The sequence below is a fragment of the Littorina saxatilis genome, linkage group LG3 (genome assembly GCF_037325665.1).
Source record: "Littorina saxatilis isolate snail1 linkage group LG3, US_GU_Lsax_2.0, whole genome shotgun sequence".
NCBI classification, from domain to species: Eukaryota; Metazoa; Mollusca; class Gastropoda; order Littorinimorpha; family Littorinidae; genus Littorina; species Littorina saxatilis.
In genome coordinates, this window is record NC_090247.1 from 3,085,210 (window position 1) to 3,110,729 (window position 25,520).

A 25,520-nucleotide genomic window follows, 5' to 3' on the forward strand; every position below is an offset into this window, starting at 1 on the left:
TATAACTTTCCAGTACTTATTTTCGATGGTGAGCAGTTGGTACCTGGCAAATCTGTGGCGATTTCGCATCCAGATTACGATGTAGGCGTTGGGAGAAAAGCTGACCGAAGTGTTGTTTACGTGGGCAGCAGGAGGTCGCAATTCGATCGTGCAGTTATAGAAGGTGTTGGGTGTGTGAATAAGATCATCACCTACCTCTGTGTTTATATTTAATTTTCAGAGCTTGTTTTTAATCCGAATATAACATATTTATATGTTTTTGGAATCAGCAAATGATGGAGAATACGATAAACGTAAATTTGGATCGTTTTATTAATTTTTATTTTTTTTTACAATTTTCAGATTTTTAATGACCAAAGTCATTAATTAATTTTTAAGCCACCAAGCTGAAATGCAATACCGAAGTCCGGGCTTCGTCGAAGATTACTTGACCAAAATTTGAACCAATTTGGTTGAAAAATGAGGGCGTGACAGTGCCGCCTCAACTTTCACGAAAAGCCGAATATGACGTCATCAAAGACATTTATCAAAAAAAATGAAAAAAATGTATGGGGTTTTAATACCCAGGAACTCTCATGTCAAATTTCATAAAGATCGGTCCAGTAGTTTAGTCTGAATCGCTCTACACACACACACAGACACACACACACACACGCACGCACATACACCACGACCCTCGTTTCGATTCCCCCTCGATGTTAAAATATTTAGTCAAAACTTGACTAAATATAACAAGTCGCGTAAAGCGAAAATACAATATTTAGTCAAGTAGCTGTCGAACTCACAGAATGAAACTGAACGCAACGCAACGCAGCAAGACCGTATACTCGTAGCATCGTCACTCCACCGCCCGTGGCAAAGGCAGTGCACGTGGAATTGACAAGAAGAGCGGGGTATTCGTTGCGCTGAGAAGGATAGCACGCTTTTCTGTACCTCTCTTCGTTTTAACTTTCTGAGCGTGTTTTTAATCCAAACATATTATATCTATATGTTTTTGGAATCAGGAACCAACAAGGAATAAGATGAAAGTGTTTTTAAATTGATTTCAAAAAAAAAAATTTGATAATAATTTTTATATATTTAATTTTCAGAGCTTGTTTTTAATCCGAATATAACATATTTATATGTTTTTGGAATCAGCAAATGATGGAGAATAAGATAAACGTAAATTTGGATCGTTTTATAAATTTTTATTTTTTTTTTACAATTTTCAGATTTTTAATGACCAAAGTCATTAATTAATTTTTAAGCCACCAAGCTGAAATACAATACCGAAGTCCGGGCTTCGTCGAAGATTACTTGACCAAAATTTGAACCAATTTGGTTGAAAAATGAGGGCGTGACAGTGCCGCCTCAACTTTCACGAAAAGCCGGATATGACGTCATCAAAGACATTTATCAAAAAAATGAAAAAAACGTTCGGGGATTTCATACCCAGGAACTCTCATGTCAAATTTCATAAAGATCGGTCCAGTAGTTTAGTCTGAATCGCTCTACACACACACACACACACACACACACGCACATACACCACGACCCTCGTTTCGATTCCCCCTCGATGTTAAAATATTTAGTCAAAACTTGACTAAATATAAAAAGGAGACCGACGATGTCAATGATAAATGGTTGAAATAATTTCCCTGGCTTCAGTACGATGAAGAAAAACAGACAATGCATTGCCGCACGTGAATACTGAGAGTGGGCCCCAGATTTTTGTTTTCCGCCCCAGCAATTTCCATCTCTGGGGCCAGTGTGGCCCCAGGCCAAATAAGTTAGTGTCGACCCCTGCAATTAAACAATGGAATCGAAAGTGGTCATAAGTTCATCTGCTCTTAAAACAACCAAACAACATATGACAACAGCCTTAAAAAACTAAAATAAGAACAATAAAACAAACAAAAACACGTGACCGCCGCTCAAATAATTATGGTCGTAAACATGATATTCTGAAAGTTGTGTCTGGAGCAGAAGAGTGACAATGCCGTTAAAACTTATTTAATATGCAGGTATAATAGGAGCGAACGGTACTGGTAACACTTTTGGTTCGCATTCTCAATTGGTGCGTTACTTGAAAAGCATGTTGAGCGCACAACGAAAGTACAGTTTGCTTTAGTCTGGCGTCTGTGTAAACTTGTGTGTTCCAAAATGTTAGAACTGCTTTTTTCGTGAGAGATTTAAATCGTTCTGTTAACCGTTTGAGGCAGACTGTGAAGAAATATACTAACATGGTTTCCACTGGTACACAGCTGTGGAGAATATATATAATCCATATGCTAATTGTTCAATGCATGTTGTTTCAGATCAAGCTGGTCAACCTGTTGTTGCATCACAGCCAGCAAAGCAGAGTCTACAACCATCAGTAAGACATCAAAACTGTGCTTCTATGGTTAGTGCTTTTAATTATGTCATTTGACTTATACATTTTAGTGCATATATATGCCAACTATATCCTAAGTACAAGGTATGACCCTGTTAGTGTTAGCAATACTTTAATAAATATGCCTGAATGTTTGACTATCTTTTTTCTAATAAGAAAAGTCTGCCAAGTCACTGGCAAGTTGTAGCGAGTCGAGCAGTTCTCAACTCAGTTTTCAAGTTACTGCTAAATTTGTCTTTAGAAACTTTTTGAGGCCATTTATATAGCAGACTTTCAGCAGACTTGGCCCCCAGCAACTCAAGAACAAGTTAAAAATGGGCGAAAAGTTGGTTAATAAAAGTCTGCAAACCCACACAAACCCATCAATTATATGGCACGAGAGACTGGTTTAGATCTTTTTTGCCTTTAGATTAGTGCTGTTGGTGTAGAATCACCAAATATGTTTGTTTTTCTCAGGGAAACATAAATGAGACCTGACGCATAATCCTTGTTGGTTTTTAGGTTGGGTTGCCTGCTGAGCAGTCCCCCACTGAGGATTTGACTATTCCGCATGCGGATAAAGGTGATTATTTATTTTCAGTCAGGTAGTCTACCGTTACGATGGTTACCAAGACTTTTTTCTATTCAGCTAGGGAGTGTTGTTGCGTTTGTGCTTTCTGTGTGATTGCTGCTTCCAGGGGTCATGTAATTAAACGGTGCTGAACTGGTTTGAAGATGTGTTATTGACAAAAAGCCTGATTGCTTGACATTAGGAATAAATCTCTACAAATTTAACCCTTCGTGCACTTCAGCCCAGAGCCCTAGCTTTGATTGGTTAAAATGTCAAACAAATCAAACACCGTTTCCCACCCAGTTGGGCACTTTACTTTTGGTGCAATTCTTTTTCAAGTTTTGTGTCTGATTTAATCACATGTTAAAATCACTCTCTTACACAGCATTATGCAATGGGAATGTAAGACAGTTAGATGCATGGAAGTAATAAAATCTGTTGATTTTCTTACTGTGAGAACGATCTTGTGGACACAATAATTATCTCTGACAAGAGATTTTGATGTAATAAGCATCATTCCCCTTGGACACATACAAAATTGCTAAGTCAAAATTGTTTGCATGTTCACTTTTGACTTGCCTGCCTGAATAACCTGTGTCTGTTCGGCCGGCCGTGAACAAAAAACTTAACTATGAGGTTATCTCGGATGTTTTTCAAGCTAGATTTTGCACACTTTTAGGGTTTGATCTTCAGTAATGACCTCACTTTCTACCCCACCTATGTTGACAAAGTTTTTTTTATAGCCGAGACCAGCCTGAGCGGATATATCCGTACCTGGTCATATAGAGCCATATGAGTGGGTACGGATATATCCCTACCTGGGAGACAATGAGTTAAACTTTGTCAAATATTGGGGCCACAGCGGGGTTATAGAAATTACACGTTGAGGTTATCTCAGATGGTTTTAAAGTTATACTTTTAAAACTGTCCACACTTGTAGGGTTTGATTATATCCCACCTTGACCTAAGATTGATTGGCCCTCGTCAAGTTTTGAGGACACTGGGGTATTTGATTCATAAAACATATCAGGCGTCTTTGAAGCTAGAGTTTTCAAATTTCAAGGGTTTAATAATCTGCCATCATGACCCTAATTTGGTTGACCCCATCTCCCCCCCCCTTCCCCCTTTTGCAAAAGTTGGCATCACGGGGGGGGGGGGGGGGGGGGGGGGGGTTATGTTCATGAAAAGTTAAAAATGGGGTTATTTCAGATGTCCTGAGAGCAAAACCCGCATAATGTCACACAATTTCAAAATGAAGAGTATGTTGCGTATTATGCTAGTGATGGTTGTGGAAACAAGTGTTTACCTCACTATCACAGACATTGACAGATGCTTGTTTGAAAGAATGATAACTCAACTTGATCACATTCTAAAAGTAGAGCCTGGATGCTCTCAGCAAAATGGTTTATTTGGGGTAACTGTAGTAAATCTAAAAAGAAGTAACTTCTGAAAACAATGCAACTTACCATATCAGCCTGGGTGTTGATTATGTGCATGTACCGGTATGCATGTCGGGGAATTAGCTTGACCCACATGGAAAAAAAACCAACTGTATCTGAGGTAGTGGGCAACGACTATTTTTTGAGGGGGGATTGTACTTTAAATCAAGATTTCTAACTTGATTCTGTTTCCAGATGCTGATTCTGAACTCGATGCTCAATTTGAATACTCTGACGTTTCTGATGATGACAACAAAGTCCCTCTCAACGTGACAGGTAGGTCCTATGCACAACTAAGCAGGCAGCTACCCTGCGATTTAAGTGGGAATTTCAGTATGGCAATAGCACACAATATTTCTTGTCTATTTTTTTCAAAGAAACTAGTTTCTGTGTGTGTTGTTTTGCTTGAATAATTGGATATCTACCATATATAGTACTTTCAGGACTGTAAGGTGCTACTGTTTTCCCCAATTTGGACCCCTGTGCCTTATCAGGAACGCTAACTGAATGACTCGTGTACTAGTAATGTGACCCGCTCAAAGAACCTTCGCCTGTGTCATCTGAACTCGCAGTCCGCTGTGAAATCAGGCAAACCAGAAGCAATCTGTGACTTTATTCTGGAACAAAACCTAGATGTGATGTTTCTGACAGAAACTTGGCTAAGTGATACTGGCCATGAAGCCACATGCCAACTCTTGACTCCACCTGGCTATTGTTTAAAGTCATGCCCCCGATCCTCTAGAGGTGGTGGGATTGCTGTTGTTTTCAGAATCATTCAAATCTGCACTCAAGACATTCCTTTTTTCCAAATAATCCATGCATTCTACACTGCCCACCCCATCCCACCCTGAATAACTGTACATATTTTAATGTTTGATGGTGTGTGTGTGTGCTAGTGACTTTAAGTCTCCGTGTGTGTGAACGAGTGTATGTGCGCCTTGAGTCGCCTGTTGGTGAGATATGTGCGCGTTATAAATATTCGTATTATTATTATTATTATTCAGTTATTGATCTCTTTACCTAGTGTATGGCCAAAGAAGGGAACACTTGTATGCACATCCCTTTACAAAGATACGCAAGCAACATTCTCTCTCAAGTGATATGCATTGTCTATGAACTAGGGAAGGCAGCTGGTCTCACCTCAAAATGTCAGTTACAGAAAGATTCAGTTAAATGCACAGCATTGTGCTTTAAATTTAGATATCTGACCTGATTTCTGTTTTCAGATGATGATTCTGATGATACAGTTGCAGATGTCCACGACTTCCACTTTTTGGATGATTGCGCCGAAGACTCTACCAACGTGACAGGTAGGTCCTGATCCTATGCCCCACAAAACAAGCAGCTACCTTGCAATCTAGGAGGGAATTCTGCATGGTAATGGGAGGCAGAGCCAAAGTTTGGGTGGTTAATGGATTGGGAAACAAAAACTGAATTGTTAGTGGTTGCCATCATGGCCACATATTTCTCTATCTGTTTCTTGTTTCACTTCATGTGTTGTAGTGGCACAGAGACATGTTTACCATCTTATGTCTCATGAGAGCATCAGTATTCTAAGCAGATGATGAAGGTACAGTGTACTGGTCTGTTTCCTCAATCCAAAATAATTTTTTCTTTGATGAGTGATTCTGAAACATTTGCACTTTTTTTTTCAAGTTTTGCTGCGGAAGAAGGAAAGAAATTTGGCGGAAAGAGAGTATCCTTTTTCAAGAGAATTACTACTGCTCCCCCACATACAGTGGTACTCCCCATGTAAGACCTCCAAAAATCTGACAAATTTAAGTCTTAAAAGGGGGGGGGGGGGGGTCTTACATGGGGGGTGAGGTAAGGTCATAAAAAGACAGTGAGAGAGAAAAAGTCAGTGACAGAGAGAAGCGGTAAAATCGTCATGTCCAATAATCACTGACTCCATCACAGCTTTTTCTTGGATGAGTCTTCCTGTGATGGGTATGTTGCGTCGACGTGCATCACAAAACCAACTCCAAACGCGTTCGTTGAGGTCACCATAAATACATTTCCTTGCCTTGGAGTATTTGCGGTCACAATTTTCGCCGGTCTCCCATCGATTGACCACGTTTTCTTGGTCGCTGACGATTGGTTGAATCTGAGTTTTTCCTCCCTCAAACGACCGCGCGATCGAAATTGCCGTTTCGCCCTTACGGCTCCGTTTCACCACTTCCATCCTCTGTTCCAGAGTCAAAATTTTCCTCTTCTTTCCGCGCGATTGAGCGTTTGAAGTTGAAGGAGAGTTCGAGTCGAAGAAGAAGATCGTTGATGCTCGCACGTGTCAGAGACATAGATAGAAGAGATGCGAAGCGCTGTCTTCCCGCTTGCGTTATCCTCGCCTACGGCAGGGGCAAGTAATCCTCCCACTAGCGCCAAGCTGGCAATTGTTCGCATACTCTTCGCCTACGACAGGGGCAAGTAATCCTCCCATGACTGGCGCCAAGCTGGCAATTGTTTTGTTTTTTTAAAGAGTTATAACTGTTTCATAGAAAATCATAGATAATAAAACATGCAAAATGTTGATAATTTGCACTCAAGAGAAACAGAAAATCACAAGAAGAAGACTATTGCATTATTTGGTGATTAGAAGATGAATCCTAAAGTAAGCAATTTCGCTCATTTCTCCTTAAAAACTTTGTATCCACACGCCAGTGTATGTGCGAGAACCACTTGAGTGAGACTTATAAGCATCAAATTTAATTACAGCGCGTCAAAAATTATACAAACAGATTAATGTATACACCAGTAATGCATTTGCCAGTCAAGGGAAAGCAAAGTTTCGCACAAAAGAAAATATTAGCTCCCAAACATTGCCTCCACGCACAATGGACTTATAAACAATGGCCGCAAGAACCGAAGGAACCGTTTTTGACTCACTTCGGGAAGCCAATCCTCTCAAATGCATTCGTGTGCACACTATTGAAGCTACAGAATATGAATCAAGTTTACTTACCACTGATATCTCGTCTGAAGCTGGATATATCCAAAGAAATATGACAGAAAAGCACTTCAAATCAGTGTCAGAGAGCAAGCGAACAACAACTTAGTACGGGATGGCGCAAGGTCACGCTGACCGAGCGCGGCCCGCGTAGCCTAAGAGTTCACGCGAGCGGCCCTCGCTTCGCATCTCTGTATGTATGTCTCTGCACGTGTGTTTGTTGATTTTTCGAAAGGAAGTGGACAAAGAAAAGGGCATGTTGGGATCGTAAAATTGTGAACGCCGGACATGCGCAATCGAGACCTAAACGCGTCGTCTGTTATATTTCCGGCCGAGTGATTTTTGCGATCTTTTTTCAGAGATTCAAGCAAAACGTTAGGATGTTTTGTTAGGTTTTGATTTGAAAATGTCGTTACAAGGTCGCAAATTGTAACAACTAGTCAGTCGCAAATCGGGTTCTGGGGGGAGTCGGCCATGGGGGGTGATTTATATAGCAAAACTAATCCGTCAGCAAGAATGAGGTCTGAGAAGGGAGAGGGTCTCTGATGGGGGGGTCGTTTGTCGGGAGTACCACTGTACTCGATGCCTTACCAAAACACACACAGACAACCAGGCATGTACTCAACAGTCTCTGGTACAGGGCATTGTCTGCACAGCTGATTATATTGCCTGCAGGGACTTACTTTTTTTTTTTAAATAACTCATGCCAAAAACATAGAGGCAAGTGTTGTGGTGGTTGAGGATGGGGGTAGGGAGAGGATGTTGTGGTGGCAAGTTGAATGTGTAGGGTGTTCTTAATCTTAATATTGGACAATAAATGGTCTCAAATGGGTTAATAGTGGGTCAATATATATTTCTTGAATGTGTTTTATAAAGCTCACGCAGAAAAATAATTAGTTTATCCTGGCTCTGGTGTGCATGATTTTGGAAAAAGGGTGTCATATACTCACACTTCATAACATACAGACCAGAGTTACAGCGCTGAAAGTTGCAAGTATTTACTTGCCATGGCAAGTGCAAACATGTTACTGGCGAGTAGAAATGGTAATCTACTTGTCAAATGTGAGTAAATGCTGAATCAAATTGTTGATTGGGTCAGTAAAGTTTGTTCTCTGGCTTATAAATTTTTAAAAGTGCACTATTTTTTGGACTTTCAGGGCTTTGAGTAACTTCCACCTTGATGTCTGAAACATTATTTAATTCTGGATTGTGCCCCAAATAAAAAATAAAATTCTAAATGTAAAGATAACATGAAGTTTCAGCCAAATCAAAAACAAATCGGCGGTTGGGCGAAGGGCCGATCCAAACGACACCCCTGACTACTATTCATGATTTTATGTATTTTGAAAGGGATCATGTCATTTTGCTGATTGATTGTGTTGTTTTTTTCTTCCCAGAAAATCAAAACGGGAGCATCAGCAGAATTGTGGAGAAGACTTGCGGAGGTTGTTCTGGCATACATCATCATTTTCAACAGAAGATGACCGACAGAGGTTAGTATACAAATCAGTGAAAAACCAAATTTCCACTCTGTAAACTGCCTTTAGAATAATTTTTCATCACAAAAGCGATCTTTGGAATTTCCTGACGTAGTGCCGAAGAATTCATGCATCAACTTACGTCAAGTGTTCGACGTCATCACTTCGCATACCTTATGGCCTTGGTATTTCGTTGTCCTTCATATTTTCTACTTGTAAAATGACCCACAAATACCATCACTAACACCAGCCTAGGCCCCATCTCACCCAGCGATACCATGCTGGCCCTGGGATCTCTGGCAGGATCAAAAGACCTTACTGCTAAAGAAATCCACCAACTAAAATTAACCCTTTAATGGAGAGAAGAGACAGATTAACGTCCACCTGTTTGTCTTTCCTGTTTCTCTTTTCCGTCGCAATGGCGTCAAATAATACAACCTCAGCCCAGTTACGCAGCAAAAATAGACTAAAAATTCTACAGTGGAACTGTAGATCTATTAACACTAATATAGCACAACTGCTGAACTTTTTAAAAGAACAAAAGAGTGACATCCTGCTTTTGCAATCACTTCATGTTCCCTTCTCCAAACTGCCAGAGATCCCAGGGTTCTATTTCCCACCCATAGTCGACTTGACCGATAGAAAAAACACACAGGTACGTAGCAACATACGTTAAAACAGGCCTACAATTCTCAGCGCTAACCTCCCCTGTAACAGCAAGCGAACATAGACAAATATAACCTTATGCCAATTCAACTCTTTAACCCGGACGATAAACACGGCCTCGACCATGTCTCGTTCTTCACAAAAGTAATCTACAACTCTGACATATCCTGTTGTTTTTAAAACTAAAACGCTATTGTTCCTCTTCCTATAAATTGTTGTTGGCGCTCGGGTAACAGGGAGCGAAGGGCAGTGCCCCACCTAGTGATCGAGTGCCACAACCCAGACTTTTCCCTTAATGTACATAGTAAATGAAATGATGTGTCCAAATGTTACTAGAAGATCAGTATTACGTGTTTGCGCATGTTCTTTATATTATTCTCACAATGTAGTCACTTTTAAACCTCTTGACAGGTGGTCCTGATTTTTATCTTTTTTTAACGAAACTAAAATTGAATTAAAATCCATGTTTTTAATGGCCCTTCCCCTAGTGTCAACGTATATAAAAGAAAAATTATTAATATTCCTCTTACAAGGATCTTAACGTATATTTCTTATTGCCCCACCCCCCTCCCTTACTCATGGAGAGCGGGGTCGGGGTCCTATCACGGTCGGGCTTGCTTGGTCTTGCCCTTTTTTTTCTTTCTCTTTTTTTATTTTTTTATTTATTTATTTTTTTTTATTTTTTTTTTTTTATTTAGCGTATCATCAACTCACGTCCCTAAAAGGAAAATTTCCTGTGAGGACGTTAAGGACCCCTAGATTCTGACCCACAAAGCTAACCGAGACTAGTTGAAGCTGTATCAATGTGCCTTGCCAGCAGGTTGTTAATTACCAGTAATTTTTAATGAGTTGGGGCATTCTAACCAATCACAGGGTCTGTTTCATTAAAACGTCAACTTGATTGAATTACAATTATGATTCTTGTTGAAAAAAAAGGAATTTCCTTTTAAAATGTGGTGGATATTGATAAGTATGTCAGTGGGAGGAGGCTGGAGGTTGTGCCAGTTTAAATATGTCAAATAATTTTAGGTTTGAAGTAAATTATGGTCACATAAGTTCTCTTTAACATTATTTTATGAAGCTGAAACAGCTTTTTTTTTCCCCTTCCTCTAAAAGGTAAGATGGTTCAGGAAGGTGACAAAATGGAAGAGCGCTGGTTCTGTGCGATGCTTAGTTCTCGAGATAGGTGTGACCACATCAACACGGTGGCCTAGTGGTAAGGCGTTCGCCCAGTGAGCGGGAGGTCGTAGGTTCGAACCCCAGCTGGGTCATACCTAAGACTTTAAAATTGAAGTGGCTGCTCCGCATGGCATCTGGCATTATGGGTTTAGTGCTAGCCCGGCCTGAAATAACCCTTCGTGGTCGACTGGGCGTTAAGCAAACAAACAAACAAATAAACAACAATTTATATTTGCGTTATCAAAGATCTTTCCTGTTCAAATCAGTGTCATTGCCCAGTTCTGTGTGCTATGGTTGTTTGACTTACTTGACAAATTGAGATAAAGAATTACATTTTATTTTTGAGAAGCAAAGAAAGCGTAGAGAAGTATGTTTCTGTCCTGCAAGACTTTATGACCAATGACTTTTCCCTTGGAAAAATATGAAGATGTCTGCTTTTCGTCTGCTTTAAAGGTTGGGAGATTTTACAGCGCACACGGCAAAATGCAAGTTGTGTTGGACAAGAATGTTGTTATTCTTCTTTCTTCGATGAACCTTAGATTTGTTCTTGGCCATATTTTCGAGCTGTGCATTATTATATGACGAGAAAAACAGGTTTAAACACATTCGTTAAGGAACGATGATCATTTGCTCTGGAACTGCAATGCAGTTTGCTAAAACAAAAAAATCTGGCTCAGTATACGGGAACAGGCTAGTAGTGTCATATTTTTTTTAATGGGTTTGGAAGAACTGCTCCTAATTTACATAGCACTCCGGCCCTGTTCTTTTTTTGTCACCCCCAAAACCGTTATTTGTTTTGGGCAGCATTAACAGGGGCAACGAAGGCGAGTTGTGTGCAAGCATTTGCTTTTCTTGTTTTCTGATCAAACTATAGCTGTTTACCATCTAGGTTTTAGCACTGAGAAACTATTGCTTAACTTTTCACATTAGCATGCTTTGTAGAGACAGGCCTTACTACATATAGACTGCTTTTCAGTGTTGCTGCCTTAGTTTCAGTCTCAAATCTTGACTAGATATTATTTTGATAACGTTTCATATGATATGCTTTTTTTTTATAGACTGCAACTATGACGCTGAAAGACTTAGAACAAATTCACCAAGGCATGGACAGCCACACTAAAAAACTTCGGCTGACACAGGGGGAAGAACGTGTGCTGACAACCCATGCCAGGGTTATGCTGCGCGGGGAAAAGGTCACGCCCTCTGCCAGTGATCCTGACACCTGAAGTCCAGGAAGCCGTGCACAGCCTTGTTGACTTTCGTCAAGCAGGAATGGTTGCATATCGAGTAACCCTTTTGTGTTTGCCTTAAACAGCAAGGTAATAATAGTGCATGGCATTCAATTAGAACCTTTTCTTTCTCATTTTGTTTTGTTGGGAGGGGGAGGGGGGTAAATAACATACAAATAGACAAATGAGTGCAATTTGCACTACATGACACCTGAAGAACATGGGAAAATATATATCAATAAGCAAGGGATAACATAGTAGGCTATAGAGCTTCATAGGTAAGCACGCTTTTCCTATTCTTTTTAACTTTCTGAGCATTTAATCCAAACATGACGTGTGTATGGTTTTTTGAATAACAGAATGATAAAATATAAGATGAAATCATATTTGGATCGATAGCAGATTTGTTTAATTTTAATGACATTTTTCAGATTTTAAGCCTCCAAAATTTCAATCAATTTGATCAAAAGAAAATGAGGGCGTGACAGAACCTGCATTAACTTTCACTAAAATGCGGATATTACATTATCAAAGACACTTATTAAAAAAGATTTTTTTTATCTGGGGATATTATCTGGCAGAACTTATATGGACAGTTTCATGAAGATCAGCCCCACATTTTCCTCGGAATGCATCTACACACACACACCTACACACACATAGCTGCCAACTGCTATGCTTTTTGCGTAGCATGCTATGTTTTAAGAGCAATTTCTACTCGAATCTAACGATTGCTATGCTGAAACAAATAATGACAAGCATGCAACAGTGCCCTCATTTTGCGAGATACTGATTTCTGCCTTCCACTCTGTGTGGCTGTCACAAAATGGGTAATCGTCTATACTGAAAGGTATAACAAAATGGCTTGACCTTATTTTAAACGGGTTCCTTACTCCTCTGTAATTTAGTACCTTCTTTTGAAGGGTTCAAATGGCTACATCAGAGGATCGGATGCCCTTCGTGTAACAGTGGACGAAGTAGCCGAGAAAATACAACACCCGGAAAGGCTACGCAGCACCAACCTCCATAAAGAAATCGCAACAACAGCCCAAGTGTTGGGACTAAATGACCAGGACTTCGAGGTCTTGTGCCGATGGATGGGCCACACAGAGGCGGTCCACCTTCGGCACTACCGACAAAATTTCCAGGGTCATCAGGTGACGCGGATGGCTCCTCTTCTATTTGCAATGGAAGAGGGGTCAGTCCCTCAACAGAAGGGAACAGCCCTGAAGGACATGACCTTCAGCCGAAACATTGGTAGGTACTCCTTATAATAAAAACTTGACCAAAAGAGTTATTGCAACCGATTTCACACCCAAATTAAAGCACTAATTCATGTGTATAGAACAGCACAATGATTGGGATTTTGAATGTTGCTTTCTTTAAAAGTTATGAGGCTTTATCTTCTGAGCTGAAAAAAAATATTGGTCCCTTTCATTTCGTGTTAAGCGATCTCGACTGTAATTAAATACAGTCTTATTCTCTTAGACATCGACATATATACAAATGATCTTCATTGCTTTTAAATGCTTGATTAGACGTAAGACAAACAAGTATGGCCGGGAGGGAGGTTGTTTACATGGGGGGAGCAACAGTTTGTTTACAAAACATCTCAAAAGTTTGATATTCACGGATTTGAAACCTGTCAGTTTGTCTTTTGTGTCAAATTCACAGTCTTCGGTCTTACTGTGTTTGACTTTTATTATTATTTTTTTTCTTAAGAGTCGCAATACCTGAATGAGCGAGCTATTGCGATGGAGGAGGAGGTGGGAGGTTCAGTGTTTACATTTTCAACCGCACTGTGTTTATGAGGCTCAGGATTTTTTTTCGCAGTCCTTTTTCGTTTTGCAAAGTTTGGCTTGAAACCATTGCACACATCAGCCAATCAAAAAAAGGTCACCTATGTTTGGGTCATACCCCAAAACACTCATAGTGAAAAATGTTTTGCCAATTCCCATGGGGATTCCTTACCTTAAAAGAATCTCTTTTTTTTTTTTACAAAATATGGTGGGTGTTGATTTTATCAGGCTAGTCACTGAGTGAGGTTTGTGGAATCCTCCTTTTAAGACCTACAAAACCCTGAGAACATCAGGTCTTAAAATGGGGTAAACTTACAGCTCTAGGTTATTGACAGAATATAATAGAAAACATGGATTTGAAAATGTCTGATCGGGGGTTGGAGGTCTTAGGGAGGGAGTCTTCTATGGGGTAAGGTTGGGTTAGGGATGGGCGGGGGTTACAAAGGCCAGTCGTGTGTGAGCATTTACTTTTTGTTTAACTGTCATTTTCCACCATGTTTGTGTTATTCTGTTATTCATTATAAATATTCATATTTCAGGTGACTCTGAAAGAAACAAAGACAACGAAGAAGGGGAAATCAGACAAGAGGAAGGTGGGTATTTATCTGAATCAGATAAAACAACGTGACTTCAATAATGTTTTAGATGACTAAACCTGCATTGCACAAAAATAGATTGATATCAAAGATGTATTAACATTACATCAGAAGTGTAAATGCTATCTTTTTAGTTTGATATGAATCAGTTTTATGATTGAACCAATTTGCCCTCAAACAAATTTGAACATACACATCGTTGTTTTTCTTTTTGTTCAAAGCTAACCAAACCCCAAAAGGCCAGAATTAATACTTGTTACATCTGCTGAACAGAACAGACTTAAGATTTGCATTTGGCACACACATTGTTTGTCCTGCTGTGATTTTTTTTATCAGTCTATTGATTCTCAGATCAGTCTTCTTTTTTTTAATGTCATGAAAGTAACAGTCATCAAAGTCAACAGTTAAAAGTATGCATGTATTAGCAGTGGTATTTATGTGATAGACATTGGTACCCTTTCTGGACCTTCTACAAAGTAGCTCAGTGAAGTGCAGTTTCTTTCTTTCTTTCTTTATTTGGTGTTAAACGTCGTTTTCAACCATTCAAGGTTATATCGCGACGGGGAAAGGGTGGGGAGATGGGATAGGGGAAAGGGGGGAGATGGGATAGAGCCACTTGTCAATTGTTTCTTGTTCACAAAAGCACTAATCAAAAAATTGCTCCAGGGGTTTGCAACGTAGGACAATATATGACCTTACTGGGAGAATGCAAGTTTCCAGTACAAAGGACTTAACATTTCTTACATACTGCTTGACTAAAATCTTTACAAAAATTGACTATATTCTATACAAGAAACACTTAACAAGGGTAAAAGGAGAAACAGAAGCGTTAGTGGCCTCTTACGACATGCAGGGGCGGACCTAGTTGTGGATAAGGGGGGGATTCCAAATTGGAGCAGGGGTCCAGAGGCCGCTCAGGCCCCGGTGGGGTCCAGGGGCAGAGCCCTGGTGGGGGGTCTGGGGGGCTATGCCCCCCAGATGCTGAAGGAATTTTATTTGTTTAGGTCAATCGGAGGCCTCTCCTGGAAGATAACAAGGTATCTATTCAGTAAATATTAAAAAAAAAAAAAAAAACCCGGATGGGGGGGGGGGGGGGGTTCCGGGCACCCAGGAAACCCCCCCCCCACCTAGGTCTGCCCCTGACATGCTGGGTAGCATCGGGTAAATTCTTTCTCGTCCCAACCAATATGGGACTCCCTCTAACCCGCGGGGGGTAGTGAAGTGCAGTTGATTTGGACATAAGAATATATAATTGCAATGAAGTGATATGAAGAAGATGCATGGCCAAACTTTAAAAAAAACACTGATTTCATAACTCCTAAACATTTGTTTGATTTCTGAGTATGTATGTGTGGTTTCAATCTTCTGTTGTCAAAATGTTGTTCAAAGGCAATGTAAAATTGATATTGTAAAGTGAATAACTTTTGAATGACTTGATTAAGAATATTCCTCTGCCCAATTGTATTCTCAAAATCTAACACACTGGAATCTATCAAAAAATCTGGTCTTAAAAAGGAAGGAGTCTTAAAATAAATGTGTTAATTTATTGAGGTCTGAAAAATGAAAGTCTCACATGTTGAACATTTTTTTCTTCTACAGTTGATGATGCAGACCCAGTACCAGCAGTAGCAGGAAAATCCAACGAACGTATGTACTGCCTTGATAATAATAACAAATGGCCATGCATACTACTCGCACAATATGCACCCCCACCCCCCCAAAAAAAACACCACCAGAATTAATTGGTATGTGTCCTGCAAGGAGCTAAACCAGATCATAAGTGGTCATGGAAAGCACTTGTGCACCATTGTGCCAGTACTGATTTTTAGACTACAATAGCTAGTTTTCTTATATACTAATTGCAAAAGATAGTACAGGGGTACCTGCGATTGACTTGCCAGAAGTGTCCTTAAATTGAAGGTGGCCTGTCATGTTGACGGGTAATTTTGGTAGGGATAATAGACAAATGGACAACAGAAAGCGTCAGCACACTCTGGTTCACGTAAACTATCAGTTTCTGAAAAGACATTGCCAGGTTTTTTACGCACAGTACAAACACCCTTTCATTTAAACACTCACCGCTTGCGAACATCCTAAGCACCCTCCGTAAAGAGCTAGCATTTTTTTAAATTTTATTTTTGCATGGCCTGCAGGATTGTCTAGTACCAAAATCAGACGCTTTTTGGCGCTAGTACTAAAATCTAAATAATAAATTATTGTAACACAAGCATTCATTAATCCTAAAAGATTTTTTTTCACCAAAAAAAGATCAGTACAACTCGAAGTTTTGAAAAATTGACAAAAAGGGAGTCCGGAAGCATGTCACGCAAAGAAGTGTTTCCCGAAGCAGACGAATTTTTTGCATTGAACTTGCTTCTTTGAAGCCAAACTCCACCGATAAGTTTGTGTGACTCGCAGTCGTTGTTGCATTTTAGATTCAGAGTTATACAATAACGGTCTAATGCAGATAAAGCGAGTCGCATTGAAATCACAAACTGACGACTAGATTTGTGAAAAAAAAGGAAAGTTGATCACACCCCGGGGTCCACGATGGCTCAGGCGTTAGATAAACCATGCAAAAATAAATTCATTGAAAATTGCTGGCTCTTTACGTAAGGCACCTCAGATATTCTCAAGCGGTGAGTGTTCAAACAAAAGGGTGTTTGTACTGTGTGTCTTTGATGGTTTGCGGGAGGCTTACTGTGCCTTAAAAGGGATGTGGTCTCTCATCGGAGAGGCCACACATTGCAGGTACAACTCCACACACTTTTTAACTTTGTGACTTTCATTGCCGTGCACTGATACACTGAGCACAAAAAAGTTAAGGATATTTTTTTCAGTGGTATACCCCAGATGTTAAACAGCAGTTATTTGGTCAGAAATATACGTGTATTTGAAAATCAGTCTTTCTTCTGCTCAAAAATGTGTTTCTGGAATCTGAGCAATATCTGGGTATGATGTCACTGGTCCGTGACCACATCTACTCTCAAAAATTGTGCTTTTTGATGGCTTGATTCACTTTCAACCGTTGAAACAGTGACTTAAACTGAATGATATTTTACATTTTTTACATTCGAAAGTTTATTTGGTGTCTTGCCTAATGATTCATACAAATTTCGTTCAAATCTGTCGCGCTGTCAGGCTGATCTAGTGTGTAAAAGAGAGCGACCACAAAACTGAAAAACAGCAAAAAATCAATGGTTTTTATGGTGTTTTTGCTGGGTAGCTGCAGGCTCTCCAAATTTCACAGAACTTAACTGTTTGTGCTCAGTGCACATACAGCAGACTTGCGCTCTTCAATCTCTTTGTTTGTTTGTTTGCTTAATGCCCAGTCCACCACAAAGGGTTATGTATCGATTGGACATTGGATTTCCCTTCTTTGAGCCATGTGACGTCAGAGGCATACAAAACTTCATATTTTGGCGTTTCAGGTTGACCGAAACTTCAAAGGAACTACAAAACACACGTCATGTGCATGTGTGTGTGCTGTTCAATGTCAAAACAACAACAAAGTCAGTACATGACGTGTGTTTTATAGTTCCTTGGAAGTTTCGGTCAACCTGAAACGCCAAAATATGAAGCTTATGTGTTTGCTTGCATGTGTGTGTGTGCTCGTTCAATCGTTAAAACAACAACAAAGTCAGTACCTGAAAGGAATTCGATCGATACATAAATGTTATTTGCGTTTTTGACCAAAATATGATATTTTACACAGATCTCGACAGTCATTGTTCACCTCGACCGCTAGCGCGGTCTCGGAGAACAATGACTACACATCTGTGTAAAATGTCATATTTTGGTCAAAAACGCAAATAACGTATAATATCAGGGCGGTTGCTCTTCAGTGCAATGCACCATAAAAGAGGAGTCACACTACACAAATTCTAACCTGTCTTTGATGCAATTCATGGTCTCATTGATTTTTGGGTTGTTCTTGTTGATTATTTTATTTTATCATATTCGTTCCATTTCCTTGTATTAATACACACCCCACAAACTAATATTTAAAATTTATATTAATGAGCTAATTATAACATTTAATCATCATCAAAAGCCTTGTCAATGCTTTCAATGTGTGTGTGATTCAGAAGTCGTTAGGTAATCTGGCAGTCATTAAAACAAGGTAGGGGTCAAATTAAAAGTTACCACAGCGCTCCAAAAACTCAATAATGTTTGTTGCGTTTTGACAAAATGTGATCCAGATTCACTGAAGGGGGCCGGGGACTGAAAATAACCATTTTTTCATCTGTTGGGAGTCGTTTAGCTCTGTTAGCTGTATCATTCTGTCTTTGAAGGCCTGGGAAATATGTATTTTTGTCAGTATTGTTTTATTTTTTGTATTTTGTACGTTATTTTCTCCATGGAAGGTGTGATTTTTGGGGTGCTCATTTTTTGTAGTCTTTAGCATGTACAACAAAGGCATTTTGAGGAACAGCTGTCAATTTCTGTTTCAGGGAACTACAGCAAGTTCTTGAGAGAAGAAGAAGAGAAGGCCGTGACAAAGCTTTTTCAAGCTTCCATTTTGGGAGGAAAGCTTCCAGGAAAGAAACAAATTTAGTTGGGCATTGCAAGCAGCCAAATACTGGAAGGGAGATCCTGGACCCAAATTAAAGATAAAGTGGCATATGAAAAGAAAAAACACCTGAAGCACATGTACTAAATTTAACTGTTACTTCCTACTATAATATTAATTCCATTTCCCGCAGTTTCCTGTCACTTTGATGGAAGTTAAAAGAAATATTTTTGTCGACAAGCAAAGTGGTTCCCCCCCCCCCAACACCCACCCGGTCATACACCTTTTTTTTTTTTTCGTAAAGCACTTTGTTTTTGCTCCCACCCATGCAGTTGGAAAACCTTTTCAAATCTCTTGTGTTGTTTTTAACTTTTGCTCTAAAAATTTGGTATGACACAAATTTTGATTAATTAGAAAAAAAACAGTAAACACCAAGTTACAAAGACTTTTGGGCCACGCCCTTCTTTAGTGAAATGAATGTAAGCAAACAATGACGTAAATATTTGATGTGAAAATTGATTCGGATTATCACTTGATTATGTTTCATGATTTTTTTTCTGGTTTACCTTGTTTCTTTTTGGTGTAAATATGTGGACGTCTGCACTGACAGATGTCATGACAGCTGTCCTTTGTATGAGATTTTCTGGGTTTTGGATAACTCCCATTGATCATGACTTTTGTATGGACCATTGTAACTGTATTTGCTCTGTCCAGTAGGAAAACGTTTTCAAGTCTTCTTGTGTTGTCTTCTTGTGTTGTTTTAAACTTTTGCTCTAAAAATGTGGTTCCCATTGAACACCTCAGTACAGATTATGGTTTGCAAAATATATGTTGCTTACTTGATTCTTGAGAATTGTGTTTGTTTTCGCTCCCCCCGCGGGTTAGGGGGAGTCCCATATTGGTTGGGACGAGAAAGAATTTACCCGATGCTCCCCAGCATGTCGTAAGAGGCCACTAACGGATTCTGTTTCTCCTTTTACCCTTGTTAAGTGTTTCTTGTATAGAATATAGTCAATTTTTGTAAAGATTTTAGTCAAGCAGTATGTAAGAAATGTTAAGTCCTTTGTACTGGAAACTTGCATTCTCCAGGTCCCAGTAAGGTAATATATTGTACTACGTTGCAAGCCCCGGGAGAAAATTTATTAGTGCTTTTGTGAACAAGAAACAATTGACAAGTGGCTCTATCCCATCTCTCCCCTTCCCCCTCCGCGATATAACCTTCGTGGTTGAAAACGACGTAAAACACCAAATAAAGAAAGAAAGTTTGATTTCGCCAAGTGAGGGTGTGTGACTGTGGCTGTGAGTGTGTTTGTGACAGTAAATTCAACACTATGAGTGACAAAGAACTGACGACTGTGTGTGGCAGGGAATAGGACACTTTGTGTCATTCGCCTGTAAGTGTGATCAATATATTTTGTAACCATCAAAAACAATTTCCCCTGAAATCAACACATCAACCTTTGCCGGATGCCGCTTTTGACTACACACGCCCGACGATGCGGGTTTGTCTGAACCCATACATTTGAAAGAGGGTTTTTACCGTTTATTTCTCTAATGACGATGCGGGTTTGTCTGAACCCATACATTTGAAAGAGGGTTTTTACCGTTTATTTCTCTAACGACGGGGTGGGTTCAGGGAAACCCACAGCGCTACTTCAGTGGGTGCATCGAGTTTCTCCCTTCACCGACTTCTTGCAGGGGAGCGAGAGGGGGAGGGACAGACTGAGAGAGACTGAGAGAGACTGAGAGACTAAGAAAGAGAGAGCGAGAGACTAAGAAAGAGAGAGAGAGAGAGAGACTAAGAAAGAGAGAGAGACTAAGAAAGAGAGAGAGGGAGACTAAGAAAGAGAGAGAGGGAGACTAAGAAAGAGAGAGAGACTAAGAAAGAGAGAGAGAGAGAGAGAGAGACTAAGAAAGAGAGAGAGAGACTAAGAAAGAGAGAGAGAGAGACTAAGAAAGAGAGAGAGACAAAGAAAGAGAGAGAGAGAGAGACTAAGAAAGAGAGAGAGAGAGACTAAGAAAGAGAGAAAGAGAGACTAAGAAAGAGAGAGAGAGAGACTGAGAAAGAGAGAGAGGGAGACTAAGAAAGAGAGAGGGAGACTAAGAAAGAGAGAGAGACTAAGAAAGAGAGAGAGACTAAGAAAGAGAGAGGGAGACTAAGAGAGAGAGAGAGACTAAGAAAGAGAGAGAGAGACTAAGAAAGAGACTAAGAAACAGAGAGACTAAGAAAGAGAGAGACTAAGAAAGAGAGAGAGAGACAGAGAGAGAGAGAGAGACTAGGAAAGAGAGAGAGACTAAGAAAGAGAGAGAGGGAGACTAAGAAAGAGAGAGAGAGAGACTAAGAAAGAGAGAGAGAGAGACTAAGAAAGAGAGAGAGAGAGAGACTAAGAAAGAGAGACTAAGAGAGACAGACAGAGAGACTAAGAAAGAGAGACTAAGAAAGAGAGAGACAAAGAGAGAGAGAGACTAAGAAAGAGAGAGAGAGAGACTAAGAAAGAGAGAGAGAGAGAGACTAAGAAAGAGAGAGAGAGAGACTAAGAAAGAGAGAGAGGGAGACTAAGAAAGAGAGAGAGGGAGACTAAGAAAGAGAGAGAGAGACTAAGAAAGAGAGAGAGAGAGGGAGACTAAGAAAGAGAGAGAGAGAGGGAGACTAAGAAAGAGAGAGAGAGACTAAGAGAGAGACAGAGACAGACAGTCAGATAGACAGACAGTCAGATAGACGGATAGACAGATAGGCGGATAGACAGATAGACAGACAGAGCAACTGACAACAGACATACAGACAGAGAGATACGGACAGACAGACAGAGAGACAGACAGTCTCTTGGAGACAAACAGGCAGACAGACACTGTTCCGCCGCTCTGGTAATTATGGGTGTAGCAGAACCTGCGCCGTCGGCAGAGGGATAGTTACAACTCTTTAAAAGTATGGGTTAGTGTGAACCCGCGCCATCGGTAGTGTTTATGTAAATTATCATAATCAATTAATTTTAATGTTTTGTCATGTACACACTACAAATTTGCAGACAGATAGCAAATTAGGTGTGTGAGAGATACTTAAAATTTCAAAACGATACCTTTAATGGTTCCAGAGTTACAATGATTTTAGTGTGTCTCTGGGTACAGGTGAACCCAGGAAGCACGGCAAAGGTTAACTTAACAAGTAAGAAAAAATGACACCTGAAAATGGCATTCAATGGTTACTCGTGCTCTCTCTCTCTCTCTCTCTCTCTCTCTCTCTCTCTCTCTCTCTCTCTCTCTCTCTCTCTCTCTCTCTCTCTCTCTCTCTCTCTCTCTCCTGAAAACAAACATCAAACAAACATTGAGGAACCAAAGCTAAATAGCGTTTTAAAGTATAAGCTCAAGAGGATACTTCCTACTGTGATATTAATTACTAGTGTGTTTTTGTGAGGGTGCTTTAACGTTTCAGTTATAGGGAGTAGCACACGTTTGTGATATGATCCGTGCATGTCTTAAACATGTAATGGCAGTGCATATTAGCAGATCTGCATTTTCAACCATCAAGTTATTCACGGATGGTAGTCGTCCGATGTTGGAATATAGCGTGTTCGTTTCTTGTGTTTTTAGTCTCTCGTTTGTTTTCTTAGTGTGATCAAGCAAACGCAAACAATCCTTGAATCTTTTAAAGCACGATAAAAAGATCAAGTATCTATCCTCATATCAAACAGACAATGAAGTAAGGCGTCCGCCCCGTGATCGGGAGGTCGTGGGTTCGAACCCCGGCCGGGTCATACCTAAGACTTTAAAATTGGCAATCTAGTGGCTGCTCCGCCTTGCGTCTGGCATTATGGGTTTAGTGCTAGGACTGGTTGGTCCGCTGTCAGAATAATGTGACTGGGTGAGACATGAAGCCTGTGCTGCGACTTCTGTCTTGTGTGTGGCGCACGTTATATGTCAAAGCAGCACCGCCCTGATATGGCCCTTCGTGGTCGGCTGGGCGTTAAGCAAACAAACAAACAAACAAACAAAAATTCAACATCAAAGAATACAATCTCTAGCTGCTCACGCTAGCTTTGCGAAATAAAGTGTTGGTTTGGTTACCAACACCCGATCCCGCCATTTAATTTTAAACAAAACACACAAATTTAAAAGATTGAAAATTATTCAGAATAAAATTTTCTAAATAAAGTGTTGGCCTTGGTTGAAAAATTGCGACACGACCTTAATTCATGCTAACAAACATTTTAGGTTAATTAAAAAAAATTTTTTTTTATATATATATATATACTGTTCAAAAAAAGAAACGCATAGTTGCTACTTGCCAAATTTGTTTTATTTGTCGAAAAAATTAACAGAAAATCCAATATTTAGATTATTTGTTTGAAATTTGGTATGTACACAGTTGAATGCACACACAGTTCATTTGCATCTTCAAATCAATCAGTCAATCAATACGATTGGGTGCCGAGGCTGTCAAGTCAGTAGGGGGTGTGACTGCCTTGAGCAGCAACAACTGCCCGGCACCTTCTGGGCATGGACTGGATCAGATGCCGGATATCTTGCTGTGGGATGGTGTCCCACTCCTCCTGAAGTGCCTGCAATAGATCGCGGTGATTTGCCGGCGCTTCTTCTCGCCTGCGCACACGTCTGTCCAATTCATCCCAGAGGTGTTCTATCGGGTTCATGTCTGGCGACATGGATGGCCAGGGAAGCACCTGGACATGGTGGTCGGTGAGGAACTGGGTGGTGAGTCGTGCTGTGTGCGGGCGAGCGTTGTCCTGCTGGAATATGGCATCCTGGTCAGCCAGAAGAGGAAGGGCGTGTGGGCCTCCACGTATCGCTGGGCAGTTATGCGCCCTTGGACGTGCACCAGGGTGCTCCTTCCAGCGGTATTGATCGCCCCCCACACCATGACGCCTCCACCACCATGAACGGGTGCCTCATCCACACAGTTGGGCGCGTAACGTTCGTTTACTCTCCGGTAGACCCTCCTCCGACCCTCATGTCGCTGGAGCAGGAAGTAGGACTCGTCGCTGAACCACACGTGTCTCCAGTGATTCCGGACGGTCCAGCGAAGGTACTGGTTGCCCCACTGCACTCGGTTCTGGCGATGGCGGCGGGTGAGGACAGCTCCTCTGTGAGGTCTGCGAGCTCTCAAACCAGCTTCATGCAGGCGGTTCCGCACGGTCTGGTCCGATAATCGGTGTGGCCCGGGGAGAGCCTGGACAGAAGATGAGGCCGACAGGAAACGATTCCGGAGGTGGCGGAGCCGTATGAAGCGGTCGTGAGCAGCAGTTGTCGCCCTTGGTCTTCCGGCTCGTGGCAAGTCAGCAACGGAGCCAGTGGCTTGAAACCTGACCCACACTCTACTGATGGTGCTCTGGGACACGTGGAAGTGCCTGGCGATTGCACTTTGACTTTGGCCTGCTTGTAAACGACCCAATGCAATTTGGCGGTCTTCTCTGCTCAATCGGGCCATCTTTCGTCGCTGAATTGTCGTCTGATTTCTTTGTGGCGAACAATCCGCTTTTATGGGTTTTGGAAGACATGGTGAGAGCTCAATATTCCCCGAGTTTCACGAGATTACACTGAAGCATGACGAGTGGTCATGCCAAATGAGCAATTTTGACATTGTAGCCACTGATAACGCATGCGTCACGTGCAGAGCTCACTTGTGGCAATGGACGAAAGGTCGACGACCAGATAAACATTTTCTGCAGTTTGGTGGATATCCTTGTAGCCATATAACTAAATTAACCAAATATTACAAGCTATGCGTTTCTTTTTTTGAACAGTATATTTTCTAAAATTTTTATTTTTTTTAACAAAGCTTTGGTTTTGTAACGAAAATGCGGCCTGAAGTCTTTTCATGCAAAAAAAAAAAAAAAAAAAAAAAAAAAAAAAAAAATACCCCCCCCCCCCCCCCCCCCCCCACCCGGTTTTGTAACGAAAATCTGGCCTTAAGTCTTTTCATGCACAAAAAAAAAAAAAAAAAAAAAAAAATTAACCCACCCCCCTCCTATTTTTGGGGGTAATAATTTGGGATTACTGGTAGCTTTTTTGTACTACCACGTATATGTAACGCTATTTTGATAAAGTTGATAGTATTTACAGCTTTCCGGTCATAATTATGTCCGGCTACCACTCACTTTTAGGTGGCGGATGTCCACATATAACACGTGTTTCAGAATCTCTATTTTTGGGTGTGTAACTTTCAATAATGAGTGTTTTTAATTTTTTTTTTCTCAAAAAGTATTCTTAAAGTCTAACACATGTTTACACTTGCACTCCGTTTCTGTAGCTTTAGAAATAAACAAGTCCACATAAAACACATTTTTCTTTGCGGCAAATGTCCACATATCCCCCCCTCAGACACGTATGTGTGTGTGTGTGTGTGTGTGTAGAGCGATTCAGAATAAACTACTGGACCGATCTTTATGAAATTTTACATGCAAGTTTCTGGGTATGATATCCCCAGACGTTTTTTTCATTTTTTCAATAAATGTCTTTTATGACGTCATATCCGGCTTTTTGTAAAAGTTGAGGCGGCACTGTCACATCTTTATTTTTCAATCAAATTGATTGAAATTTTGGCCAAGCAATCTTCGACGAAGGCTAGACTTCGGTATTGCATTTCAGCATGAAGGCTTAAAAATTAATTGATGACTTTGGTCATTAAAAATCTAAAAATTGTAATTAAAATTATTTTTTTTATAAAACGATCCAAAATTACTTTTATTTTATTCGTTATTATGTTCTGATTCCAAAAACATATAAATATGTTATATT

At 40.4% G+C, this 25,520-nt stretch overlaps 1 protein-coding gene across 3 annotated transcripts; it reads left to right on the top strand.

The window, feature by feature from the left end:
• Positions 1 to 1,626: 1,626 nt before the first annotated feature.
• LOC138961400 (uncharacterized) lies at positions 1,627 to 20,038 on the top strand. 3 transcript variants are annotated; one of them, XM_070333017.1, is made up of 11 exons: positions 1,627 to 2,147; positions 2,301 to 2,386; positions 2,879 to 2,939; positions 4,562 to 4,642; positions 5,593 to 5,676; positions 8,708 to 8,803; positions 11,692 to 11,952; positions 12,786 to 13,119; positions 14,201 to 14,254; positions 15,857 to 15,904; positions 18,712 to 20,038. In XM_070333017.1, the coding sequence occupies exons 2-7, from the start codon at positions 2,384 to 2,386 to the stop codon at positions 11,751 to 11,753; spliced, it is 387 nt and encodes a 128-aa protein (XP_070189118.1). In that variant the 5' UTR covers positions 1,627 to 2,147; positions 2,301 to 2,383; the 3' UTR covers positions 11,754 to 11,952; positions 12,786 to 13,119; positions 14,201 to 14,254; positions 15,857 to 15,904; positions 18,712 to 20,038. The 3 variants fall into 3 exon arrangements, with proteins under 3 accessions (XP_070189118.1, XP_070189116.1, XP_070189117.1); XM_070333015.1 differs by having other exon boundaries at positions 1,627 to 2,386; XM_070333016.1 differs by lacking the exon at positions 18,712 to 20,038 and adding an exon at positions 17,689 to 17,993 and having other exon boundaries at positions 1,627 to 2,386.
• Positions 20,039 to 25,520: the final 5,482 nt, after the last annotated feature.